Source organism: Sturnus vulgaris, chromosome 8, assembly GCF_052056855.1.
Source record: "Sturnus vulgaris isolate bStuVul1 chromosome 8, bStuVul1.hap1, whole genome shotgun sequence".
NCBI classification, from domain to species: Eukaryota; Metazoa; Chordata; class Aves; order Passeriformes; family Sturnidae; genus Sturnus; species Sturnus vulgaris.
Window position 1 is genome coordinate 24,736,319 of NC_142250.1, and position 22,400 is coordinate 24,758,718.

The 22,400-nt window shown below is 58.2% G+C and overlaps 3 protein-coding genes across 5 annotated transcripts in view; 2 read left to right on the plus strand and 1 right to left on the minus strand.

Moving 5' to 3' along the window:
* Nucleotides 1-4,361: 4,361 nt before the first annotated feature.
* LOC106859024 (prominin-1-A-like) lies at nt 4,362-14,652 on the plus strand. Of its 2 annotated transcripts, none has more exons than XM_014885988.2 (25): nt 4,362-4,499; nt 4,746-4,896; nt 6,064-6,119; nt 6,350-6,555; nt 6,974-7,094; nt 7,241-7,304; nt 7,730-7,819; nt 8,068-8,264; nt 8,352-8,426; nt 8,727-8,790; nt 9,018-9,177; nt 9,430-9,582; nt 10,067-10,190; nt 10,348-10,439; nt 10,662-10,746; nt 10,854-10,997; nt 11,244-11,315; nt 11,495-11,584; nt 11,713-11,766; nt 12,094-12,174; nt 12,482-12,550; nt 12,647-12,736; nt 13,006-13,118; nt 14,070-14,087; nt 14,461-14,652. In XM_014885988.2, the coding sequence occupies exons 2-25, from the start codon at nt 4,767-4,769 to the stop codon at nt 14,510-14,512; spliced, it is 2,400 nt and encodes a 799-aa protein (XP_014741474.2). In that variant the 5' UTR covers nt 4,362-4,499; nt 4,746-4,766; the 3' UTR covers nt 14,513-14,652. The 2 variants fall into 2 exon arrangements, with proteins under 2 accessions (XP_014741474.2, XP_088025365.1); XM_088169239.1 differs by having other exon boundaries at nt 4,363-4,499; nt 4,621-4,896.
* A 3,345-nt stretch (nt 14,653-17,997) lies between these two features.
* On the minus strand, nt 17,998-19,575 carry HPS6 (HPS6 biogenesis of lysosomal organelles complex 2 subunit 3). Its single transcript, XM_014885992.2, has one exon. The coding sequence runs from the start codon at nt 19,573-19,575 to the stop codon at nt 17,998-18,000; it is 1,578 nt and encodes a 525-aa protein (XP_014741478.2).
* A 270-nt stretch (nt 19,576-19,845) lies between these two features.
* ARMH3 (armadillo like helical domain containing 3) overlaps nt 19,846-22,400 on the plus strand; it is a 124,929-nt gene continuing 122,374 nt past the window's right edge. Inside the window, exon 1 of one of the 2 annotated variants that reach the window (XM_088169237.1) lies at nt 19,846-20,936. In XM_088169237.1, the coding sequence (XP_088025363.1) occupies nt 19,846-20,936 (1,091 nt within the window). Of the gene's footprint in view, nt 20,937-20,972; nt 21,104-22,400 lie in introns of those variants that run through there. The other variant, XM_014885945.2, reaches the window with a different exon arrangement.

The window sequence follows — 22,400 nt, forward strand, 5'->3', positions numbered from 1 at the left end:
GGGTTGCACATCCCTAGTCCAACCTGGGGCTGGTTGGGAGGGGCAGTGATGGAAAGCCTTCCCTGTGCCTCAGGCTCTGCCACAAAGCTTCCTCTGGCCAGGGTCAGATCCTGCAGTGCTGGGATGGTGTTGAAGATAGGGCCCCGTCGCATTTTCCCACTCTCCTGCACCTTCCCCTTCCCCTCGCTCCCCGGAGCGAGAGTGCAGCACAGCCATGGGGGGACTCTTGTATATAGGAAGTGCGTGGCGGGGGGCTGGGGAGGCACGGAGGACCCGCAGCTCTGCCGGAGCAGCCGGTGCCCTTGTTCCCTGCCTGCAGCCTCTGTGTTTCCCTCCACCCTGCGTGAGTCTGCCTGGGGCCCCTTTGCAACCCCTGGCTCCCGGTACCTCCTACTTTTGTCTTTTTTTAAGAAAAAAATAATATTATTAAATTGTAAGTTTAAAAAAAATGAAAGAAAAAAAATGGGAAAATACCCCCTCAGCCCCCTTGCCTATTCCCCCCTCCTATCCTGAGCCCTTTCACCCTGTCCTGACTTTTGTACAGGCTTCTTCTCTTGGAAGTCTCGTTTTATATCCAGTTCGGAGAGCTTCAAACCAAGGAGAGACTTTGCAGACTTCCTTTCTAATCCCTCCAGAGGCTGGGGGGGGGCAGCCCCCCGCCTCCCTTCTCAATGTAAATCTTGTGTGCTGTTGTCCCCGCTCCCCCCCTCGGGTTCGTGTACCTCGTGCTTGTACATTTCCGCGCTGTAGACAGTGTGTACGATACTGTTCTTTCAATGTGTTATCACTAGAGCAGGTGCCTCCATTGATGTTAGGGGAAACGATGAGAAAAATAATAATTTTTGGGGGTTTTTTTTGGTTTAAAAAAAAAAAAAAGAGAAAAAAAGTAATCCCTTCCAAGGCTTTTTCCAAGGAGAAGATGGGAGGTGCCAGGGGAGGGTGTCTGTGCTAACTAACCAGTTCACCCCAGCAGCCTTGGAGTGGGGTTCTGGGAGAAGGTGGGAGTCCGGGCTGCTTGTGGGAACCCCCTGGCATGCCCTGTGGTGGGGTTGCAGCAAGTGCTGCTGTGGGGGGGGACTGCCCTAGTGGGAGTATGAGTGTGTAAGAGTGTGCGTGCGAGAGGTTTGTGTGTCTGTCTGTGTGCGTAAGGGAGCCTGGGGCAGGCGGAGCAGTCCTGAAGCTTGGGGGAGTGAGGGGTGCACTCCATTCTCTCTGTCAGACACCCCCCAGTTCCCTGCCGGGGATCCCACAGTCCGTGTCCCACTGCCCCATGGGGCTGGGGGCTGGCAGGTGTCACTGAGAGCCTGCCTGTGCTCGGGGGCTCTGGCTGCTGCAGGGGTGCTCCTAGCACCCCACGCCTTGCCCACCGTGGGTGAGACTGCAGGAGGTTGCTGAGATGGGGTGGGGAACAACCCTGTGTGCCCTCTCCTTCTGCTGTCCCTCTGGTTGGGTAGGGAGTCAGAGCCTTGGGTCAGCCCTGGTCTGCTCTCAAGCTGCAGATCCCTGGAGAGGTGCCTGTGTTGGCTCCTGGGCCCCTCCATGGGCAGGCTGGAGGTGAAGGGCTCGGCCCCTCAGACCCCCAGGCACGGGGGTCCCCACAGCCCCTTTGCAGGTGGGAGTGGGATCCCAGGATGGGAGCCTGCTGTGGCAGGGAGGGGGGCTCTGTGTCTCAATTAAGGTACGATTCTCCACGCCATGCCACACGGGTGCTGTGGAGGGTGCAGAGCCCTCACTGCCATGGGCACACTGTAATGCCTTCTTGTTTCTTTTTTTTTTCTTTTCTTTTTTTTTCTTTTTTTTTTTTTCTTCTCCTTCCTCCCCTCCATAGTTTGTGCCATTTATGAGTCATGTATGGTACCAATAAAATGACTTTTCGGTTTGAAGCTGTCCTGATTCACTTAGATACTTGAGCATGGGACCAGGCAAGGCAAAGGGGGGTCCCCTCATGTCCCTGGTGCCCTGGCAGGGGGTGTGGGCACAGGGCTCACTGTGCTCCCCGGATGAGACTGGCCTGTCTCTGCCTGCTAGTTCCCAGGCAGGCCACAGCTGGCTCCCTGCCATGCCATGGAAAGCAGAAATACCAGCAAGGGTAAGGTAGGTACAGGTTTGCTGGGAGATGACCCAGTCCCCAAACCAGAGCAAACAAGCAGCTCAAGGCCTGCCTGGACACCAAGGTGATGGGCATGTTCCCTGGGGAGCAGTGGGGGCCGTGTAATTCTGCCTGGGAACGGGGCAGGAGCAGCTGAGCAGCATGGAGGTGTCCTGGAGGGAGCAAAGGACAGACGGGACCAATAGAGGGCCATCCTCCATGTGGACTATGCCAGTCTCCTTCCAGAAGCTGGAGTGCCCTGTGCCAGCATTTTTAGGGATATGGGGGAAACCATGGTCATAAAACAGGGCTGATGCAGCAGAGGGTGAGAGCAGGATGGGCCTGTGCCTTCAGAGTAGGGGCAGGGGTTGGGTTGACATCTGCAGTGACGGATGTCACCAGGCTATCCTTTCCCCTGACAGGGCTGAAGGATACAGGTAATGTGGCAGGAGCTCATGGCAAGGCAGGTGAGGGCAGGGTGGCCCCAGTGAGCCCATAGCACTCAGAGCTGAGGCATCAATCCCCTTGCTCCTAATATGCCCCAAGCTCTGGCAGGCTCAGTGGGATGCCCTGGGCCAGAAGGGAGCAATGCCCTGCAGAAGCAGATCCTGTCATCTGTGATGGATCCTGCACGTGCACCCAAGAGCTGCTGGAGGGGCCCCAAGACAACAAACACTTCGGGATTGAGGTCTGACCTGGAAAGCCCCCAAACCTCTTTCGCCACATCAACTCCAGGGCTCTGAGAAACTCACTAGCTGTTGCTCTTTTTTTTCCCCTCCTTTTTTGTTGGGATGAATCTGTGTCCTCTGCTGCTCTGGCCCAGTGGCAGTGCTGTGCCAGAGGATTCCACATGGCACTCTGGCGCCCAGCATGAGCCAGACCAGAAAGAAAACCTGAAGCAAGGCTGCCCTCCTCCCTGTGCCGTCTTCCCCTAAGGTCACGGAGTGCAGTGTTGCCTGCTTGTGCCAAGGAAAGTTAAGTAGTAACTGGGGGGTGGTGATAAGCAAAAGCCGGGGGTGCAGGACGGGCCAGGGAGCCCATCATGCAAAGGTCATTCAGGTACAGCTCACCCAGAGTTCCTGCTGGTCACTGTTCAAAAGCCCGTGGTGTCCCATGCAGGGACACAGGGCAGGGGCCAAGGACCATGCTGGGGGCTCCAGCTACTCTGGGGCAGGAGTGGAGGAGGTGCAAGGCACAGCTGAGGGCTGGCATAGGGGCAAGGTGGGCAGCGGGGATGGGCTCCCAGCGAGGGTGCTATAGCAGGGCAGGCTGCTGGACGGGCCAGCAGTGGCTCTGGCAGTGCGGGGTGAGTGCTGGTTCGGTTAGACAAGGAGGGAACATCCCCAGGCAGAGGGTGTGTGGGCGGCAGGCTCTCCCATGCGGGACAGGGCAAGGGCCGGGGTCTCTTGGGGAGATGCAGAATGTCAGGGTGGGCTGGGGCCAGGAGCAGGGGTGCCTCCCGGGTGGAGGAGGAATGCCAAGGTGCAGCGGGGAGGGATGGGGCAGAGAGCTCCCGCTCGGCAGACGAGGGGGCCGGCGCGGCCGCACACCCCGGACAGACCCCGGCAGACCGGGGCGGAAGGGGCGGCTCTGTCCGGCCCTTCCCGCACCTCCCGGGGCCGCCCGCGCCGCTGGCTCGGTGCGGAGCCCTGCTGAGCCGGGGAGCTCCGCCCGCCGGGATGTGACCCCCGGGGCACCTGCCCCACGTCCACCGGGTGCGTCCGCGGCACAACCGGGAGCGACCCTGGCCCCAGTTGCGGCTCCCGAACTCCGGCGGCGAGACGGCGGCGTGGGAAAGCTCTGCGGGGAGCAGGGATGGAGCCGAGCGGGCGCCCAGCCTTGGAGAAAAAATGCTGCCTGGAGGCCCCTTAGGCTGTTCCCCACTTGGGGGGACCGGGACGCGTGTGAAAAATGCCGGGTTTGCCGCAGTGCCCCATTTCGGAAGGTTTTTAGACGCCAAACCTGCTTCTGTGGCTACAGCTGGTTTGTGTTGAGACTGTGAACGACTCAACGCACCCCATCCCGAAAGGATGCAGATGGTGTGGGGCGGAGCGGGCGGGACGGCTGCCCTCGGGCTCACCCCGGGCCACCCAACTCCTGGGTTGGGGCAGGAGGAAACCAGCACGGGCAAGGGAGCTTGGCAGAGGGCGAGGAGCGGGACTCTTCCTGATACCTGCGTCGGGACAGATCGGTGGTGACCCTGACCCCGGTTTAGAGATGCGGCCCGAGGTGGCTGGGTGCCAAGAGCTGTAAGGGGCAGGGTGGGGCGATCCCGGCATCGCTGCCTGCCCCGACACACAGCTTGTCAGCAATCATCGCTGAAACTTAAACAAACCACAGACCTAGGCGCTGGCACGGTGTGGCTGGACTCTGTCGCAACTGTGGGTGCAGAGAGGTATCAGAGAACACGGTGAGTGCTCTGAATCCCCTTCATCCCCCACAGCCCCCCCGTCACTCGTGGGCACCTCCTGCCTGGCTTCCCACCCCACTGCTCACAGGACTCCCCATCCTTCCTCGGTGCTCTCCCGCAGCATTTTCCTTCCGGGCAGGAGCGGGCAGGTGCCTGGTTTTTTCTCTCTGCATTTCCTGGTCGGAGGCAGGGCAGGCTGAGTGATCCCGTGGCCCGACGATACCGACAGCTCCTCTCGCTGCCCAGGTGTCCACAGGAGCTGCTGCGATGGAGCTGGGGAACATCTCGAAGCCCACGTACGGCCCTGGCCCCGAGGCGCCGGGGAGCAGCACGCCGGGGCTGGTGACAATGGCACACGGCTTCCTGCGGCTGGTGCAGCCCAACGCCCTGCCCATAGGTGGGTGCACGGCGACGGGGGGCTGGCAGTGGTGTCTATGGTGTGGGGGGGCTGCTTGGGGTTGCAGGGTCTCATTAAACATGAGCCCTCCTGCAGTGGTGACTGTCTATCCAGCATTTAAACACTGGGGCACTGGATAAGGAAGGGTATGGCTGGAGTAATCAGGAGTGGGTTCCCAAGTATTGCCAGCTTTGTCCTGCTCGTGTCCCATAACAACCGTGGGGCTATCTTAGCTGGGCGCCAGGACAGGCGTTAGTGGTAGTGCCACATTGCAGACTCCTGCCCCATCCTCCCTCCAGATATTTTAATCCTGGGCCCCCAAAAATGTGCAGAGCAAACCCCACTCTCCCTCCAGGGTCTTTGTTGTCTTGCAGCCCTCTGTGCTTGCTGGCCACCAAGAGCAGTGTGTCGCAGTGCCAATGGCAGCACTGTGTGCTCTCCCTATGCACTTCTCTGCTTGCCATCACTTGCCCTTGCTCCTGTCGCTGTCACAGCTCTGTCCCGAAGCAGCTGCAGGTTTGCATAGGTGATACCAAGACCCTGCTCGATATTCATGGGGCAAGTACTGCCCACCTGGAGGGAAATGCCACTCTGGCTGTTGCCACTTGTGCTTCCTCCTTCTCTGGCTTCAACTCTTGCTCACCGTCAACATGCTGGCTAAGGTTGGGTGGCACACATGGCTTTGTGAACCTGTGTCACATAGACACCAGGGTACAATAAATACGTACCATCAGGGCTTGTATTGAGGGCATGGTGCAAAGGCAGTGAGCCCTGGGAATGAAAGAGGCAGCGTGGCAGTGGGCCTTTGCCCAGTACTCATTCCTTGCTGGCCGTGCCCTTGGGCATCTCTGTAGGGCTGGGCTGCAGAAGGGCAACCCCAGTGCAGTGTCCCTTATGCCCACTGTGGTGAGGAACCCCCTTGTTCTGTGGACCCTGAGAGCCTGGGAGCTGGCAGCACTTTTCCTGGGTGCAAAAATGCTGCATGATGTGATGGCTGGGGAGGGAAGCTGCAAGGGAGAAAAATGCCATACTCAGAGCTGGTCTGAGCTGAAGGTGATGCCTCAGGCTGGGAGCACCTCTCTGGGGTGAGCAGGGTCTAGGGCCCTCTTGGAGAGCCCCAGAGGGCCCAGCACCTGCTCACAGCCTTCTGTGCTTCTTGTCTCCCAGAGCTGATTAATTTTGGGCAGCCTCAGAACATGTTCATCCGGGAGCATATCCACGAGGTGAGCAGGTGGCAGGGGTGGGGAGGAGGCAGCCCCAGACCATCATGGACTGCGGGATGCTGCTGGGTGCTGCTCTGAGGCTGAGCCCTGGATGCCAGGCAGCAGCAAGGGGACATGTTCTGCTCCCTGGGGGGACCCATTCTGTCTGTTTGGGTCTGGACAGGGTGCGCAGAGCTGAGGAGCCTGCAGGGCCACCAGTGTTATGCTGCCTCTCATTCTTCCTATCCCAGCTGCTGCTCTACGAACTGGGTTTCCTTGTCTGCGTGGCCATCGGAGTCCTCTTCATCATCCTGGTGCCGTTGGTGGGATGCTGCTTCTGCTGCTGCCGCTGCTGTGGGAACTGCGGGGGCCGCATGTACCAGAAGCAGAGCCGGAGGATGGGCTGCCGGCGCCGGGCGCTCTGGAGCTCTGTCCTGCTGGTCTCCGTTTTCCTCCTGTGAGTGCGCTGGCCGGGAGGCTCCGGATGGAACCCAGGGGTGGCTGGAAATGCCGGCGCTAGGCGGCCGTGCCAGGAAACTGCCATTGTTCACGAGTAGATCCCGGCACGGCGGGACAAAGGAGAGGAAGCAGCGGGGGTGGGAAGCGGGGGACTGCAGCCGTACAGTCTGCACCGTGCAGACCTTTCCCGACAGCTTCCCCACGCCGTACCGGGATCCCCCGTGCCTCAGTTTCCTGCATCCCTCCTCTCTGGTCCCTCAGTGCAGGGCACTTGCTGGGATGCTCTGGAAGCAGGGGTCACTGGTGTGCTCCAGACCCTGCAGGCTGGGGTCTGTGTAAGTGGATTTGGAGGGTACTGGGGGGGAGCATTGGGACTGAGCTCCCCACACGCTGACCTTGGCACCTTTCCTTTGTAGGGCTGGTGGTGTCTGTGCCCTCATCAGCAATGCCCGCTTCTCCCAGGCTGTGAAGAGCACCTTCCCCAATGTGAACAACACTATGGATGACATCCACACCTACCTGGCCTCCATCCCCCAGGCATGCATGGTCCCCCTGCCACATCTCAGAGGAAAGGGGCCAGGTGGAAGGAGCAGCCCAAATAGCCCCCTGGGGAAGGGCACCAGAGGGGCTGGCAGCAGAGAAAGGTCCCCACCCTCACTGACGCCACATCTCTGTCCCTACAGCAAATTGATTTTATCATCAGCAAGAGCGATGTCCCACTGGATTATGCCAACCGCAGCCTCCAGGGTGAGGGTGTGGGACGGGAGGGGCTGGAGCATCCCCATAACCCTGTGGCGAACTGCTCCAGGGTTGGGGGTTCTTGGACAGTGGGGGTGTTGTGTGGGTTTACCTTTCTGCCCTGTGGTGGTTGCTGACCCTGGGGGCTACTGGGCTGGTTTTTACAGGGATGTCTAAAGGGGCTGGATCTGGAGGCTCTTCCAAGCTCCAGCTCATCTCCAGTTGCTGCTTTTCCTTGTTCGGGCTCCTGTCTGGGAAGGGTGATGCAGGTGGTGGGAGGGTGGGGATATCCCCATTTCCCCCCACCTGGGGGTGGGTGAGGGAGGGGTGCTGGTGGTGTCAGTGTTTTCACACGCTTTCCTGCAAGCCCCAGGGAAGCCCCCAGGCAATCCCCAGGGATCCTGTCATTGACACCACCTCTCCCATCTCTGCAGAGATTGGGCCCAACCTGGGTGGTATGATCACCTCGCGCATCAGGAGCAGCACAGACAGGGCTCTGAGATCTCTCCAGAACCTCTTGCAAGGTACTGACCCCATCCCTGGGAGGCTGGCAAGGGACTCAGGGGGATTCTGGAACCGAGAGATGGGGTAGGTGCATGTTTGGGTAGGGCTCCCTTGGAGGTCGATCCCTTTGGCTCCCAACCACACCCTGGGGCAAGTGGCATGACTTTGGGGTTCCCCTGTGTTGCATTTTTTCATGGTTCAGATGGGTTAGAACGAGTCCCTGCCACACTGGCAGGATGAAGCCCTGAACTCTTTGCTATCTCTCCAGGGATGGAGACGCTAAAGGACAGCTTTGGCAGCATTAACATCAGTCGCTCAGTCCTCGAGGAGCTGCAGAGCAACTACAGCCAGCAGCTGGGCAGCCTGCAGGGCAGGCTCAATGACACTCTGCAGAACTGTGGCACCCCCTGCAGCCAAGTGCAAGTGTCCCTGGCTGGGCTCACCTTCGCTGCCAACTTCAGCACGGTGAGGAGGGGCAAGGTGCAGGTGAGGGGCCCCAGCAACCCCTGCCCCAGCCCCCACAGCTCCCTCACCCCGGGCTCTTCCCCACAGATCCCAGGTGTGGAGCAGCAGCTGAAGGCACTCAGTGAGGTCTCTGACTCAAACATAGAGAATGATTTAAAGAAGGTAAGGGGTGTCCCCGTCACACAGACACAAAGCTGGGTGCTCCTGCAACTGCTGGTGCTGTGCTGATGGGCAGTGGGTTGGGAAGAGCTCTGTCAGGAGTTCAGTGTGTGACATGAAGGGAAGGGCTGGCCAAAGGTCTGCTCGCTATCTCCCAACCATCCTAGCACTGGTAAGGTGGACTGGGTGCTGTGGGGAGCCTGCCTGTCACGTGCTCTAGGATCTGGGGACAAGGGGATGTGCTGCTCAGCCTTGGATTACAGGCAGGGATGTGAGTTTCATGCTGTGCTCCCCTGGATGCAGGTTAACACAACACTGGACACAATCCCTGAGGAGGTGCAAGAGCAGTCACAGGAAGTGGTGGCAAGTAAGCAAGGCTTTGTGTGCTGACTTTTCCCTCTTCTACGGTTCCCTCCTCCCTTCTCAAGATATTCTTTCCCGGAGGCCTTTCCTGCAGCCCTGGCTGTCTCCAGGTGCCATCATGCCAATGACATCCTTGGCCATGACTGCCCCTTTCCTATCCTTTCTGAGTCCCCACTGCCCTGCAGGACTTGGGCAGCAGCTTGCAATATCAGTGTGTCCCCTTCCTTGCAGAGAGCCAGGACCAGCTGGGCTCCATCAGGCAGGAGATCAGAAACTTGCAGAAAGAGTTGCCACTCCTGGATGTGGAGGAGAAAGTTGGGGCCTTTGTGAATGATGCCACATCAGCACTGGAAGAGTACAGGGCGCCGATCATCGCCTGGGATGGGCTCAGGTGGGCGAGGGGCTGTGGCCCCAGCTCCATTGTCTGGAGGGTTTTAGGCTCCTGCTCCTCCAGTTGCTGGAGGTGGGGGCTTGCTGGATGGTGGGGTGTGGGTACAGGGTAGTCAGAGATGTGCCTTGCTCCTTCCCTGCTGTGGTGTCTGTGACCTTTTTTTCCTCCCCATGAAGGCAGCCGGTAGGCCGCAGGATGCTGCTCAGGGTCCCAGCTTCTGCTGCCTGACTCCTGCCCTTTGTTTTGCCCCAGGTTGATCGTGTGTACTCTCCTGTGCTGCCTGGTGCTGCTGGTGGTCCTCTGCAACATTTTTGGGCTGCTGCTGGGGCCCCTGGGGCTGAAGGAAGGTGTTCTGCCCACACAGCGCAGCTGTGTCTCCGATGCTGGCGGGAACTTCTTCATGGCGTGAGGCTCAGTTGGCTCCCAAGGACGTGTGTGGGAGCCGTGGGATGGGTGGGCAGGGCCGGCCTGGGAATGCTCGAGCTCCTAAATCATCATATTACTGCAGTTTAATGGCCTGTCCCAAGGTCACTCCCTGTGCAGGTGGTAAACTGAAGGTCAGACGTGGTGCTGGTGAGAGGCATTCCGGGGGAGCCCGTTTGCCCCGCTGGCCAGGGCTGGCAGTGTGTGCCTGGGTCCTGCAGCTCTGCGGGGGAGGGCTGGCTTACAAAGCTGTGGGAAACTCTTCTGGAATCCAAGCTCCAGGGTAGAGCCTGTCATGCTCTGGGGTCTGAAGGCAGAACAGAGATGAGCTTGTGGGAAGGGTGGTGTTCCCACAGCTGTGGGGGTGAGGGGTGTGCAGCCCCTGGCCTCTGTGAGCTGGGGGCAATGCTAGCATCAGTGCTGGGCCACAAGGCTGTTGGTGCTGATGGCATTTCTGTCCTGGCAGAGGGGTTGGCTTCAGTTTCATCTTCTCCTGGCTGCTCATGTTGCTGGTGATGATCATCTTCGTGCTGGGGGGGAACATTTACATGCTCTTCTGTGAGTCCTGGCAAAACCAGCAGCTCTTACAGGTAATCTTGCTGTGGGGAAACAGCCCTGCCTGGAGATACTGCTTCTTAAATGAGGGCTGCTGGTGGAGCACAGGCAGCACTAGCCATTTAGGATGCTCTTCCAAGATGTCCTGCCCTGCACTATGTCTAGTTTCTCCATCTTTTTCCTTGCTCTTAGCTCCTGGACACCCCTGGCGTGATCCCTAACTTCAATCTCTCAGGAGTGCTGGGCCTGAAGGGTGACACAGCAAACTTCTCAGAGATATACAGGTGGGTCCCAGCCCTGACACTGTCTTTGGTGGGGGTAGAGCTGCTCAATGCCCTCAGATGCTCTCTAGGAGCAGGGCAGCTTGCCCTACCTCCCCAGGCTATGGGTAAGCACTGATCGCAGGGAAGGAGTGAGGTGTAACTACGTGCACAGGTGAGGACATGCTTCTGGGAGGGAGTGGCCCTTGCCTGCCCTGTTTTCAACCCCATGCCCCCATCCTGCAGGCAGTGCCAGCAAGATGCTTCCCTGTGGAAAACTCTATACTTGGACCAGATTGTGTCCCTGGATGAGCTCTTGAATATCAGCCAGGTGAGCGTGGAGGTTCCAGGGTCCTGAGTGCAGGGATCCAGACCAAGGGCTGAGGGGACAGTGAGGAGCCAGCACATGTCTCATCATGACCCCCTTTGCTCTGGCAGTACACAGGAGATATCTCCACAGCTTTTGAGGAGATGAACATCACCCTAAGCCCCATCTCCCTGCTCAACCAGACTCAGAGAGACCTGCTGCTGAGGGCCAGTCAGGCAGGACAGCCCCCCAACTTTACTCTCACCCTGGAACAGGTGTGCTGGATGTAGTCTGGTCTTGGGATTGGGGGGGGCAGGGGTTGGATGTGGATTGAGGAGGTCTACTGCTCTCTCCCTTTTGCTGCTGTGGGAGTCCTCTGCCATCTGTGTAACCCATTAGGGTAACAAGGCACATCCTCTGTCCAGAAGGCCCTGGCTCCACTCTGCCCCACAAGGAAGGGGTATAGCTCCACTTGTGAACCCCATTCCTCATTTTCATTGCTCTGTCTCTGCCTTTTCCAGTTGGATCAGAATATAACCCAGGGAAGCCTCCTGGATCTGGCTGCAGAGTTGGAGCAGCTGGCAGAAAAAGTGGTGAGAGACCATGACAGCCCCGGGCCACCCTGTCCCCAAAGCCATTGGTTGCAGGGCCCCTCTGTGCCTGTCTGGGTGTTGAGGGAAGGCGCTTTACTCTCACCCAGCTCTTTTCCCCAGCTGATGGGCTGGCTGTGGTGAGGCACAGAGCTGGGCACTGCTGACTGTGGCTCTTCCAGGACACGGATGTGAAGGAGGACCTGGAAAATAAATCTCGCGAACTGAGGGAGCTGGAAAAGGAGATGCAGGCGAGCTTCTCTGGGCCACTGGTGAGCCATGCTGGGGGATGTCCTGGAGATGCTGGGTTGGGGCTTCCCTAGAGCTCAGAGCTTGCTGGCAGGGTCTTGTTTGAGCTGTGGGGTCTGCACCTCTGACCCCCCTTTCTCTCTGTCCCCAGCAAAGCCTGAAGGAGGACATCCACTCAGTGCAGAGTGGGGCTGCCCAGCTACAGGTAAGCTGCACTTGGGAGCGCATGCTAGTCCTGGGCACCCTGAAAAGCACCCTCAGGGTACTGCAGTGGAGGTGGTAGGGCTAACCTGGGGTCTGGGGGGCTGCTGTGGGACTCTTCATGTGCTACAGGGACTGTTCATGGGGTAGAGGGAGGGAGGCCGTGGACCCTGCCAGGTGCAGGCTCCCTCCACCTGAGGCACTTGGCACTACCAGCACAGTGCTGGGAACGCCACAGCTCCAAGAGGCTGTGCCCCAGGGATTGCTGCTGTGCAGGGTTGGTGGAGTGCAGAGACTCCGATCACTCTGCTGAGAGCATCTTTCACATCAGGGACAGACAACAGCTGCGCTGGACAAAGCCAACAAAACCCAGGAGATCCTGAAGAGGGAGATGTCAAACATCATCAAGAACGTGAGCTTGCCTTGCCCTGCTGCCAGGTCACATGGACCAGACCCCCTCACCAAGATGTCCCTCTATACAGGGAAGCCAAACCTTGTCTGGCTGCTCATTCTGCTCACCTTCCCAGGGTGTCTCCTGCACCCCTGGGTGTCCCCTTCCCTTATGGCATCCCTGGCAAGGGACTGGGGTGGGGTGAAGCATTCAGCCCTATTGCTGCTGGGCTGAGGTGGTCTGAGAGCCCTGATCCTGACACGGAGGGGACATGGGACTTGGAGGGGGCTGGTGGCACAACACCTCCACTCTGTGCTTGCCCCTCCAGGAGACATGGGACTTCCTGGAGCAGCTATTGGATTTCTTTGAGACCTACATTTCATGGGCCAAGAGCAGTGTAAGCTAAGCCTTCCTCAGCGGGGTGAAGAGAAGGGGAGAATGAGCTGCAGGGCTTGGTGGATGCTGACATATTCTGTCCCCACCATGTCCCCAGGTGACAGAAGAATGGGCACGTTGCAAGCCCATAGCTCAGTCCTTGGATAATGTGGAGGCCATTGGCTGTGACTATATCATGGACTCTGTGGTGAGTGGGGCAGTGGTGTGTAGAGTGACATGTGTCTAGGGTGGCAGTGAAGTCCTCTTGTCCTCCTCCTGCACAGGCTGAGGGATGCAGGGAAGGATCGGGGATGCACAGGAAGCATCTGTGCTGAGCCTCTGCCCAGCAAACTGCTGTGGCTAAGAGGAACGACCAGGCTCTGAGAAGGACTGGGTGGTCATTGGGGAGTGCTGGGAGCAAAAGAGATGCACCCAGTCACTCTCTGGACCTAATGCCTCTTCCTCCACCCTGTGCAGAATGCCTTCTGGTTCAGCCTGGGCTGGTGCACCTTGTTCCTGCTCCCTAGCATCATCCTGGCCGTCAGACTTGCTAAGTTTTACCGCCGCATGGATATTGCTGATGTGTACAGGTGAGGAGCAGCCCCCACCCCCTGTGACTACACTGGGTCTGGGTCCCCCTGCCACCTGTCCCTTCATGTCCTGTGGTAGCCTGTGGGACTCATGCCAAAGTAATGTGGGCTGGGGAGAATCTGAGAGGTGGCTTGGTCCCTCAGCTTCTGAGGATTCGGATGTTCTAGAGCTTTTCTCTGCCTGCTCTGAACCTACAGTTTGGGTAGACAAAAGTGTCTACCCTTTAGAGGAAGGAGCCCGGCAGGGCTGCAGCCCGAGTCTGGCTGAAGTCCACCACCTGACTCACTCTGTTTTGCACCATTTTTATGCTGGAGTCCCGGCATGGGAGCATAGCTGGATGCTGTGCAGAATGCAATGTGCTGTGTGGTTGGTGGCACTGCCATGAGGGTGCAGTGCTTGCTCACATGCTTGTGGCCACCCGTGTCCTGGGGCTGCCCCTCAGCCCTCTGGAACACTTTGCCCAGCAGCTCCACTACCAGCACAGACACTGACACCTGAGGGTAGTGAGCAGTTTCTAGTTGGATTTCCAACTCCTGAGGGCTACCTCATGGCCCTGTGGTACAGCTGCTGTGCTGGGGGTTCCCCAGCTCTTGCCACCCCTCTGAGCTGGCTGGAGATGTGGGCTCAGCTGCCCAGGAACCTCAGGGAGCTGAAGATGATGCACAGGGAGCTGGGTGCTGCTGAACCACTGACTGTGGTTCACCCCCCCCACTGTGGGGCCGTGTTCTGCCTGCCTGGGGAAGGAGCACTGATGCTCTGGGAGCCTCTAAGAGCCCATGCTCTCTCTTCAGATCAGGCAGCCAGGATGGTGGGGACCACAGCACCCTGAAGTCCATATGCTCTCCTTTTGTGACCCATGGGAGACCTTGTCCCACCATTAGATGCTGGGCTGTCCCATAAAGCGTCTTCTTATCCCACTAACACTGTCCCATTTTTTTTCTCCCCTGTAGGAATGAAGAATTTGAGATGTAAGCTACTTACACTGCCAGGTCCCTGCGTGGGGTGGGGGGCAGCCCCTGTAGAAGGCCAGGGGACAGAGGGAGGGTGGTGGGGTCCAGGCTGAGAGCAGACCAAGGAGTGTGCTGCTACCAGGGGTTGGCTGTGAAGGTGGGACTTGTGTAGTGCATGCAGTTGTGGTGTCCCCTATCATCTTCTCACACTCCTAAGTCTGGAGGTGCTGCTGGTCCCAGTCTCTCAAGCTGGTGGGTTTGTCTACATACCCTGTTTCCTGTGGGGTTGGGTGATAGGAGTGGGATGATATTTGACCATCCCAGTGCATCCTGAGCTGTCCCTTGCTCCCCTCTGTGGCTGGGAGTGACATATGTGACCTTGGTTTTGCAGGCCACCAGCATTCAACTTCTACAGAATCCCCAGGCCTTCCACAAGGCATTAGTCCCTGTCACCCACAGATGGAGGAGGAAATGGACAGACCTCCTCACTTGAAAAATGTGACTATTTATTTTTGCAGAGAGCGTGCCTCTTTCCAAGGCTCTAATTTTTGGTGTCAAACAATAAATGGTGTGTCTGTGTGCACTGTGGGATGTGACTGTGTTCCTCAGGTCTAGCAGTGATGGAAGTGTGCAGAGCTGGGGGCTGGAGGGTTCCCCACTGCTGGCACAAGCTGAGGCTGTGCCTGGGACCAGAGGGCTCTTTCTGGTGTTCCCAAGTGTGCTTTGCCCACAGCCAGCTTATGGGTCGATACTTAGTGTCACTAAGACTGGCTGATGTTCCATTTACTAGGAAGCCATTTGCACCTCTGACTGGGTGTCAGGTCCCTCCCTGGGACAAGCCACATAAAGAGCCTCCTGTCCCTGAAGTGTCACCCCCAAGCTGTCCCCAGCACATAAGCACTTCCCTCTGGCACCCCTAGTATGTATCATCTGTGGATTTCCATTGAGTTTATGGGGTGTCTGCAGCCTACACTTCCTTCCCTCTGCAAGCTTTGGTGGCATGGGTACTCTCTGTGCACACCCCATGCTCTGCAGAGAAAGAGCTGCCTGCCCAGACAAACCAAGGGTGACTAGGCCTAGAGCCTTGGGGTGAGTTCAGGTATTGCTTTGTGCTGCTCCTTGGTGCAAGCACAGAGACCATCCCAAAAGCTGTGCCAGGCACAGGGGATATACGTCAGCAGCTTCACTCATTTCCTTTGTTGCAAAGTCCAAGTTTCTCTGGAGCAGAGTGACAGGGCCAGGCCAGCCAGCTCCCCCTCCACTACGTGCATCTCTTTTTTTTATTGCTTTTTCCACTTGCCTTCAGATCTAATTGCTAGTTTTTCCTTTGGGCTTTATCTAAAGCTGCACCAGCCTTAGCTCTTGCTGTCTCCCCCGAGTAGTCTGACTGTAGAGAGAGTCCTTCACTTGCCTATCAGTCAGCTGAATCTGTCCTTCAGATTGGTTTGGCTTGCTTCCCCCAGAGATGCCCACCCTTCCTGGTTCTTGGAGTGAGATATCCAGCAACCCTTTGGAAAGCATTCAGCTCAGTTTTGTCTGTTCTCCTCGGTTGCCATGGACCCTTAGCCTCCAGAATTCCGACTACTTCCTGTTTGTCTAGGGCCCATACATGGAGGCTTCTGCCCCCAAGCCTCAGGCTGTCCCTACTGCATCATGTTCCCCGCTTCCTCTTCCCTTGCTGTGCCTCGGGGATGCCAGCTCACAGCACTGCTGCTGGCTTCAGTTTCCGCTTGCTGGCTTTGTGGGCGTTGCTTCTTCCCTGCTCTGCTTTCTCTGCAGAGCCAGTGTTAGAAGGCAGAGAGCTTCACCCTCATTCACTGTATCACTGTGTCCACCTGCACCCAAACCCAGCCCTGGCAATGAAGATATCCTCCCCTAATGACGGCAAAGCCTTTGCCAAGGTGTGGGGCTTGCTCTCACCAGGTCCCCAGGCAGTGCAGCTCCAGGGCAGTGTTCCAATCCCTGGACCCATGGCTCTAAGCAATGCTGGGGTCCACCCATCATCCTCCTCCTGAGCAGCCCTGGGAGATGGGTGAGACCAGTGTCAGGCAAGGCCAGCAGCTGCCTGGAGAGGAGGCAGGGACAACTCATTACAAAATGCCCACAGTGGATGCCACCAGCTCTCTTTTAGGCTGCACTCCCTCTGCTTGTGTGCATGGCAGCTGCCAGAGTGAGAGAGAAATTCACAGTGCCCCATGGCCACAGCACAAGGCCCCCACCAAGGAAGGTCTCATCAATAACCAGCCAGTCCCTAGGGAACCATTGCAGCAGTTTCTCTTCCTCTTTGCCAGACTTTCTTCCACCATAGGGACTTTCCGCAGGCAAGGCCTTCTCTGGGGGAGACTCTGCCACATCTTTACAGTGTTTTCACAAAAAATAATCTCTCCAACAGCAGCTCTGACACTGTGCCTGGCAGCAGGCTTTTGCTGGGCCAGCCAGGTGCTCTCTGTTGTCAGTTTTCCTAAAAAATAGACCATTTGCAGCTCTTGAGAAAAAAGTCCTCCCTTCCTCAACTCTGTTGGGCCCAGCCACAGCCATGCACAACCTGGATGGCCCTTCCCTGTGGCACACATGCTCCAGCCTGCCTGCACAGACTCCTGCCTCCATGGCTTCATAGTGGTAAGCAGCTGAGGACCACAGAGGGAATGGGCTATCTTGGCATACTCTCCTAGCCCAGTTGTGAGCCATGCTGGGCAGCACCAGAGAGATGAGCCTGGTCACTTTTCACCAGAGGCAAAACACGACTGCCCTCCTCCTGACGGTGTGTACCCTTGTAACATCCACCACCACCTCAGCAGTGCTTTAGGAACCTTTATTTTTAAAAGGAGTCTGTCTTCCACACTTAAGACCACTCTCAAGAGGATTAACGCAGGTGAATCTCCCACAGCCCAATAAAGAAACACACAGCTCCCTTACACCACAGCCCAAAATGCAGAGGCAAAGCCACAGCCAGGGTCTCCCACCTGGTGGAGAGGGCCAGAGACCGGGCACCTGAGAGAGGCTGGAACCTGGATCTTCCTGCACAAACTGCTCTCAAGTTACATTGATTTTGCAAACAGAGGCACAATATGAGCCAGACAACCCTGACAAAGCCCCTTTGTATGCAAAGGGCAAAGGTAGAGGAGATGGGAGCAGAGGGTTCGGGTATCCTGCAGCACAATCTAAGCTTCTACAAAGGAAAGGAAAAGGCAGGGCCAGCCCCAAGCTCACATAGGCTGCTGCAAGCTTCTCAGCTCAGAAGAGAGTTTGGATACTGTCTGGGACAGAGAGATAAGGGAATTAGGCTGCTCTTTTCAGCTAAGTAGCTGCAATCAGTCACAGCTACAGGACTGATCCCAGAGGAATTGTGACTAGACAACGTGTGGAGTGCTGCAACTGCCAGCGTGTGTGCTGGGACCCCCAGTGCCATGGAGCTGTGCCACACTGGCATTTAGCATCTGACTGAGCCCAAAACAGCAGGACTCAGTGGTCCAGCTGCAAGAAATATGTTGGAGCTTGGAGGTACCACCCAACTCATTGAGCAGAGAATTGGGGCCAAAGACTGTGTATCCCTGCCTACCACTCCACTACCAGTACTAGAGGATCAGGGAAGCAGAAGTGGAGTTAAAAAGGAGTCAAACAAACTGAAAACAAAGTGCTTTGGGCAGAGAGCAGTTCTGTAGTCCTGTAGTGCAGCCAGTGTTTTCATCTGCAAATGCACCTGGCATTTGCTCCTCCACTGGCACACACACAATTGCACTTGCTAGGAATAACGAGAAAGCCTGCCCTGGCTCAGAGGAGATCCCCCAACCCCAGCCACCCAACAGGCTCTTTGAGATGCTGCTGCAGGGATGCTTCAGAAAGGAGCAGGCTTCTGTACTGCCAACACAGGTAGGACTTCCCTTCCCTGTGCATCCAGGGCTTGGCATGACATTGTCCTTCCCCCCCTTCACACACTGTCATCCTGTAGCAGTGCTGAGGGTGAGGAAGTCCTTGCAATGGACGGCTGAGAAACATCATCAGCTACTGCTTTTGAGGAGATTTTGTACTCTCGGGGTGGGGTGGGAGGTGGGAAAGTGGTGCTCTGCAGGGCATCTGAGTACATCTCGTCCTGGACACTAGGACGCTGCACAACCCTTTGCAGCAGTGGCTTAAGCAAGCCCACAGTCAGCTGGTTCCCCTCGCTGGAGAAAGGCACTGGGTCCTCCTGGGAATGAGGGAGGTGCTGCAGGACCACGGTGAGGATGTCTGAGGCAGTGAGCTCAGCAGGGCACAGCGGCCACAGCCTGTCCAGGTAAGGGTCCAGCTCCCGGTGCTGGGCAAACTCAGCCAGCAGTGTGATGAATATCTCCTTGTTAAGCAAGGGGCTGAGTTTGGAAAACTTCTCTGCCACCTCCACCACTCGCTGCCACTGCTTGAGACGGATGAGAAGGTGCAGAGCTTGCAGTATGGCCTTAGGCCTCTTGCTGCAGAGCAGCAGTTCCAGCTCCATCTCGTCATCTGCCTCGCCGTGTTTGTTCTTGCGGGCCAGCACTCCTAGTGCTCTCTTGTACAGTGGCACCCGGCCCTCTGGGCCCTCCTTGCTGCTGTATGACCAAGAGCTGCTAACGTACTGCTGGGTCAGCTCCACAAAGCTGGGCAACCACTTGGGTTTGTACCTCAGGAAGGAGGCGCAAATGAGCTCAAAGAGGGGGACGATTCCATTCTGACCCACCTCCTCCAGCTGTGGCTGACACAGGACCTTCTTCCATACCTCTGGGGTGGCCCTAGCTACCAAGAGGCCATCCCCATTCTGCTGCAGCTGCAGGCAGCTCCTTATGGCCTTCCACGCAGCCTTGGGGAAAGAAGCAAAGACAGAGTTCAGATAGGCCAAGTTGTCCTTGTCCATGTCAGACTGAAGAATGCGGCTGACCTCCTGCTCCACCAGCTCCTTGCAGTAGCTTTCCACCTCGCTCTCTGGGGCACACACCACGCAAGCCTTGAGGAGCTCCAGGCTCATGTAACTCTGCAGCTCCAGGCTCACTGTGCTCAACAACTTGGCGTAAGTGTCTTGTAGGCCTTGGGCTGGCTTCTGCTTCTGGTGGAGGCTGTGCTGTAGGATGGCAGCGAGGACCACAGGAGCCTGGAACGTACCACCTTTCTTCAACTTCTCCACTGTAAGCTTGGAGCTACTGAGGCTCCTCCTCTGGTAATACCTGCAGGCCTCCTCAAACACCATCTCCACCAGGCATGGCTCAGGCCTACTGCTGTCCTCAGGTTTGGAAATGCTAAAGCTATAGATGCCAGTTTGACTGAGGAGCTGGATACTGTCCTCCTCTCCCTGCGACTCCAGGAAATGCACTTCTTTCATGCTCAGGACTTCCTTTTCCACAAGCCTTCCACTGTTCTGGTCGACAAGATACAGTACTCCAGCCAGCACACAGGCCAGGATGCTGCCAAAGGTCTTCAGCTGGACAGGACTTCCTTGGGCCAGGGGGCTGCCCTCCAGGTCAAAGATATGCCTCTGTGTCCCATCCGGCTCCACCATACTCACAGAACCCTTTGTGCTCACCAGTAGCAGACCCCCGCTGTTGGACACAGTGGAGGTGTGAATGTCCAGTGGTGCAAAACCTGAGAGAAGGCCCACAGAACCCAGCAGGAGCTTCCTGAAGTCTGACTCGCTGCTGGAGCGCAGCACCTTGCTGTGGATGAAGCCTGCAGAGGGGGCTGTGATGGTGAACTCCGCCTCCTCTGGATGCCAGATGAGGAGGAATTTGGAAGTGGTGGCAAAACCAGCAGCAGCAGGCACTAGGAAGACATGTTGGGGAGAGGCCAGGACCTGGTACTCGGGGCTGTTGTGCAGGACTATCCTCACCGTGCCCAGCCGCACGCCTTGCTCCCCCACCTCCAGAGCGCGGGCACAGACACAGAACCTGAAGGCACACTTGCTCACGTCCGAGTGAGCACCCAGCGGCGGCCTCTCCTCACACCACACCAGGCTGGCTCCCTGGCTGCACACGGACACCACTCGTGCCCGGGCACCCTGGCACAGCTCCAGCGTCTGCAGCAGCTGCCAGCCCACGGCCACCACAAAGTGCCAGACCTCGGTCCGGCCATGTTCCCACACCACTGCCAGTACCCAGGAGCGCGGTGCCCCAGGGCTCTGCAGGAAGAGCAGTCCCACAGGGGCCGGCTGGGGCGGCTGCCAGCTCCTCTCCAGGTCGGCTCCAGCGATGCTGTGGCGCTGGAAGGCCACGACCCGCGGCAGGGTGGGCGGCCGGCTGTTCTGCAGGAGCAGGAGATGCTGCCCGTCGGGGCTGGACTGGACGTGGCTGGGCTCCTCTCTGCGGCACAACAACTCCCGCAGCCAGTGGCCTCGGCTGAAGTCACTCAAATCGGAGACCTGCCGCAGCTTCATCCTGTCAGCGACAGCGTGCACCAGAGCGAGCCGGGGCACGCAGCCACAGCAGCCACTCATCCCCTCCCGAGTCCCGCCGCACCCTGCTCCCTCGGCTCTCGAGGAGACCCCCACGGACACCTCGGGCACCTTCCCCCCGCGGCGAGCCGGTTCCGCGGCAGCAGCTCCCAGGGACCGGCCGCACCGGGAGCTCCCCGCACACCCAGCGCCGCCCGCCAGGATTCCGAGCTGCCCCAGGCACACGCCGGGTCCCCCTCCCGCCGGGACCCACCTGCGGCGGCAGCACTGCCACCCGGGCCCGGGCCCGGGCCGGTGGCAGCTCCGCTCAGCGCTGCGCAGTCACGGGGCCGCGCGTTTCCGGGCGGAGCCGCTCCGCGCCGCCGCGGGCCGGCCCGCTCCTACTTCCGCCGTCGGTGCGGGGCGGGTGATGGGGCTGCGTCCCGAGGGCGACCCGCAGGTCCCCGTAGACAGCGGGGCCATTTGTTACTGGGGTGCGTGTGTGCGTGTGTCTGTCAGTCCCCGCGGGGCGAGGGGAGCTCCAGCCGGCCCGGGGAGGAGCCTCCCCTACCCGCCCCGCCTGCGGGAGCCGCGGCCGCGTAGGGAACCGGCGGGCGCAGGCGCGGCGCCTGCGCGGTGTGCGGGGAGCGGCTGCCCGCAGGTGAGTGCGGGAGCGGCGGGGGGGACCCGAGACCCCGCCGGCGGGGGCAGACGCGCTCCCGCTGCCCCTCCGGCACCGGGCACTCCGCCGCACCGGGGGCTCCGCGGGGCGGTCGTGCTCCCTACCGCGAGGGGCCTCGCCGGGGACCGGCAACCCGTGCTAGGGCCGCTCGCTGCCCGCCCCGGTTAGCTGCGGGAGCGGCCGCACGCAGCCTGTGCAGTGCAGCGGAAGGTGCCGCTCATCTCCCGGCGGTAACGCCGCGGTGCCCCGGTGCGTGCCCCGGTGCCGGCCCTGAGGAGGCCTCGGGGCCTGCCGCAGCCCAGCCCTTGGGCTCCTCGTGGGCCGCGCCGTCCCCCAGCTGCTGGCTGGTTTAGGGTCCAGATAACTCCTAGGAAAAGAACAATTCGCTGATCATTCTGGTTGTCTGGTTTACCTCACCCTTTTCCGAACACTTGTATGGGCAAAGCAAAGGGGAACAGCAAACAGTGGTAAAGCAGTGGGAGCTTGCAGTGTTTATTATGCTGAAGGCAGAGGCACTTGCTGCCTCTGCAAGCCGCGGCCTCGGTCAAACCCTGTTGCGTATGTCGCTGTAACAAAGTTTGCTCCTCAGCAGAGACTGAAATCTGAATGTATGATGAGAGCCAATTAGGGTGAGCAGGTGGGTGGAATATGCAAAGCAATGAGTTAATTTGAATTATTGCGATACGTGGTGATTACAGTTCACCAGCTGTTTGAACTCTAGTAGGAAGTGTGACAAAAATGCAGAAGAGGAATTTCGAGGGGAGAAAAGGACAGCAGTTTGGCTTTCCAGTAATAGTATGTTGATCCACTGTGTAATTTATGGCACTTTGCTGTGTGCAAAGAGATACTGTGGGCAGGGTATATACAGTGTAGAAATCTTAAACAGTTATTGGCTAGCGTGCACAAAAGGAACAGTGAGGCTTTAATGAGCTGCTGGGCTAAGCATTCATCTGCTCCCTCCCCCTGCTAACACACCAGGCAGCCATGCAGACATCCCTTAGGAGGGGAAGGGTCAGCCTCTGCTGCTCAGAGTTGCTGACTTGCTATATTCTGGCTCCCTATTTTTGAGGGATTTTTGGTTTTAAGTTTTTTTTTAACTTACACTTCATGTTTGCATTTTAACTCCCGACTACTTGTGCTGCTGATGGTCTGTATCTCAAAAATGTTACCTACTCTGCAGCTCCACCTTTCTTATCTTGGCATGACTTTAATGTGCAGCTTCTTAGAACATAGCAGCTACCTCAGAAGTCAGAGCCGAGGTCATGCAGCTGCACTG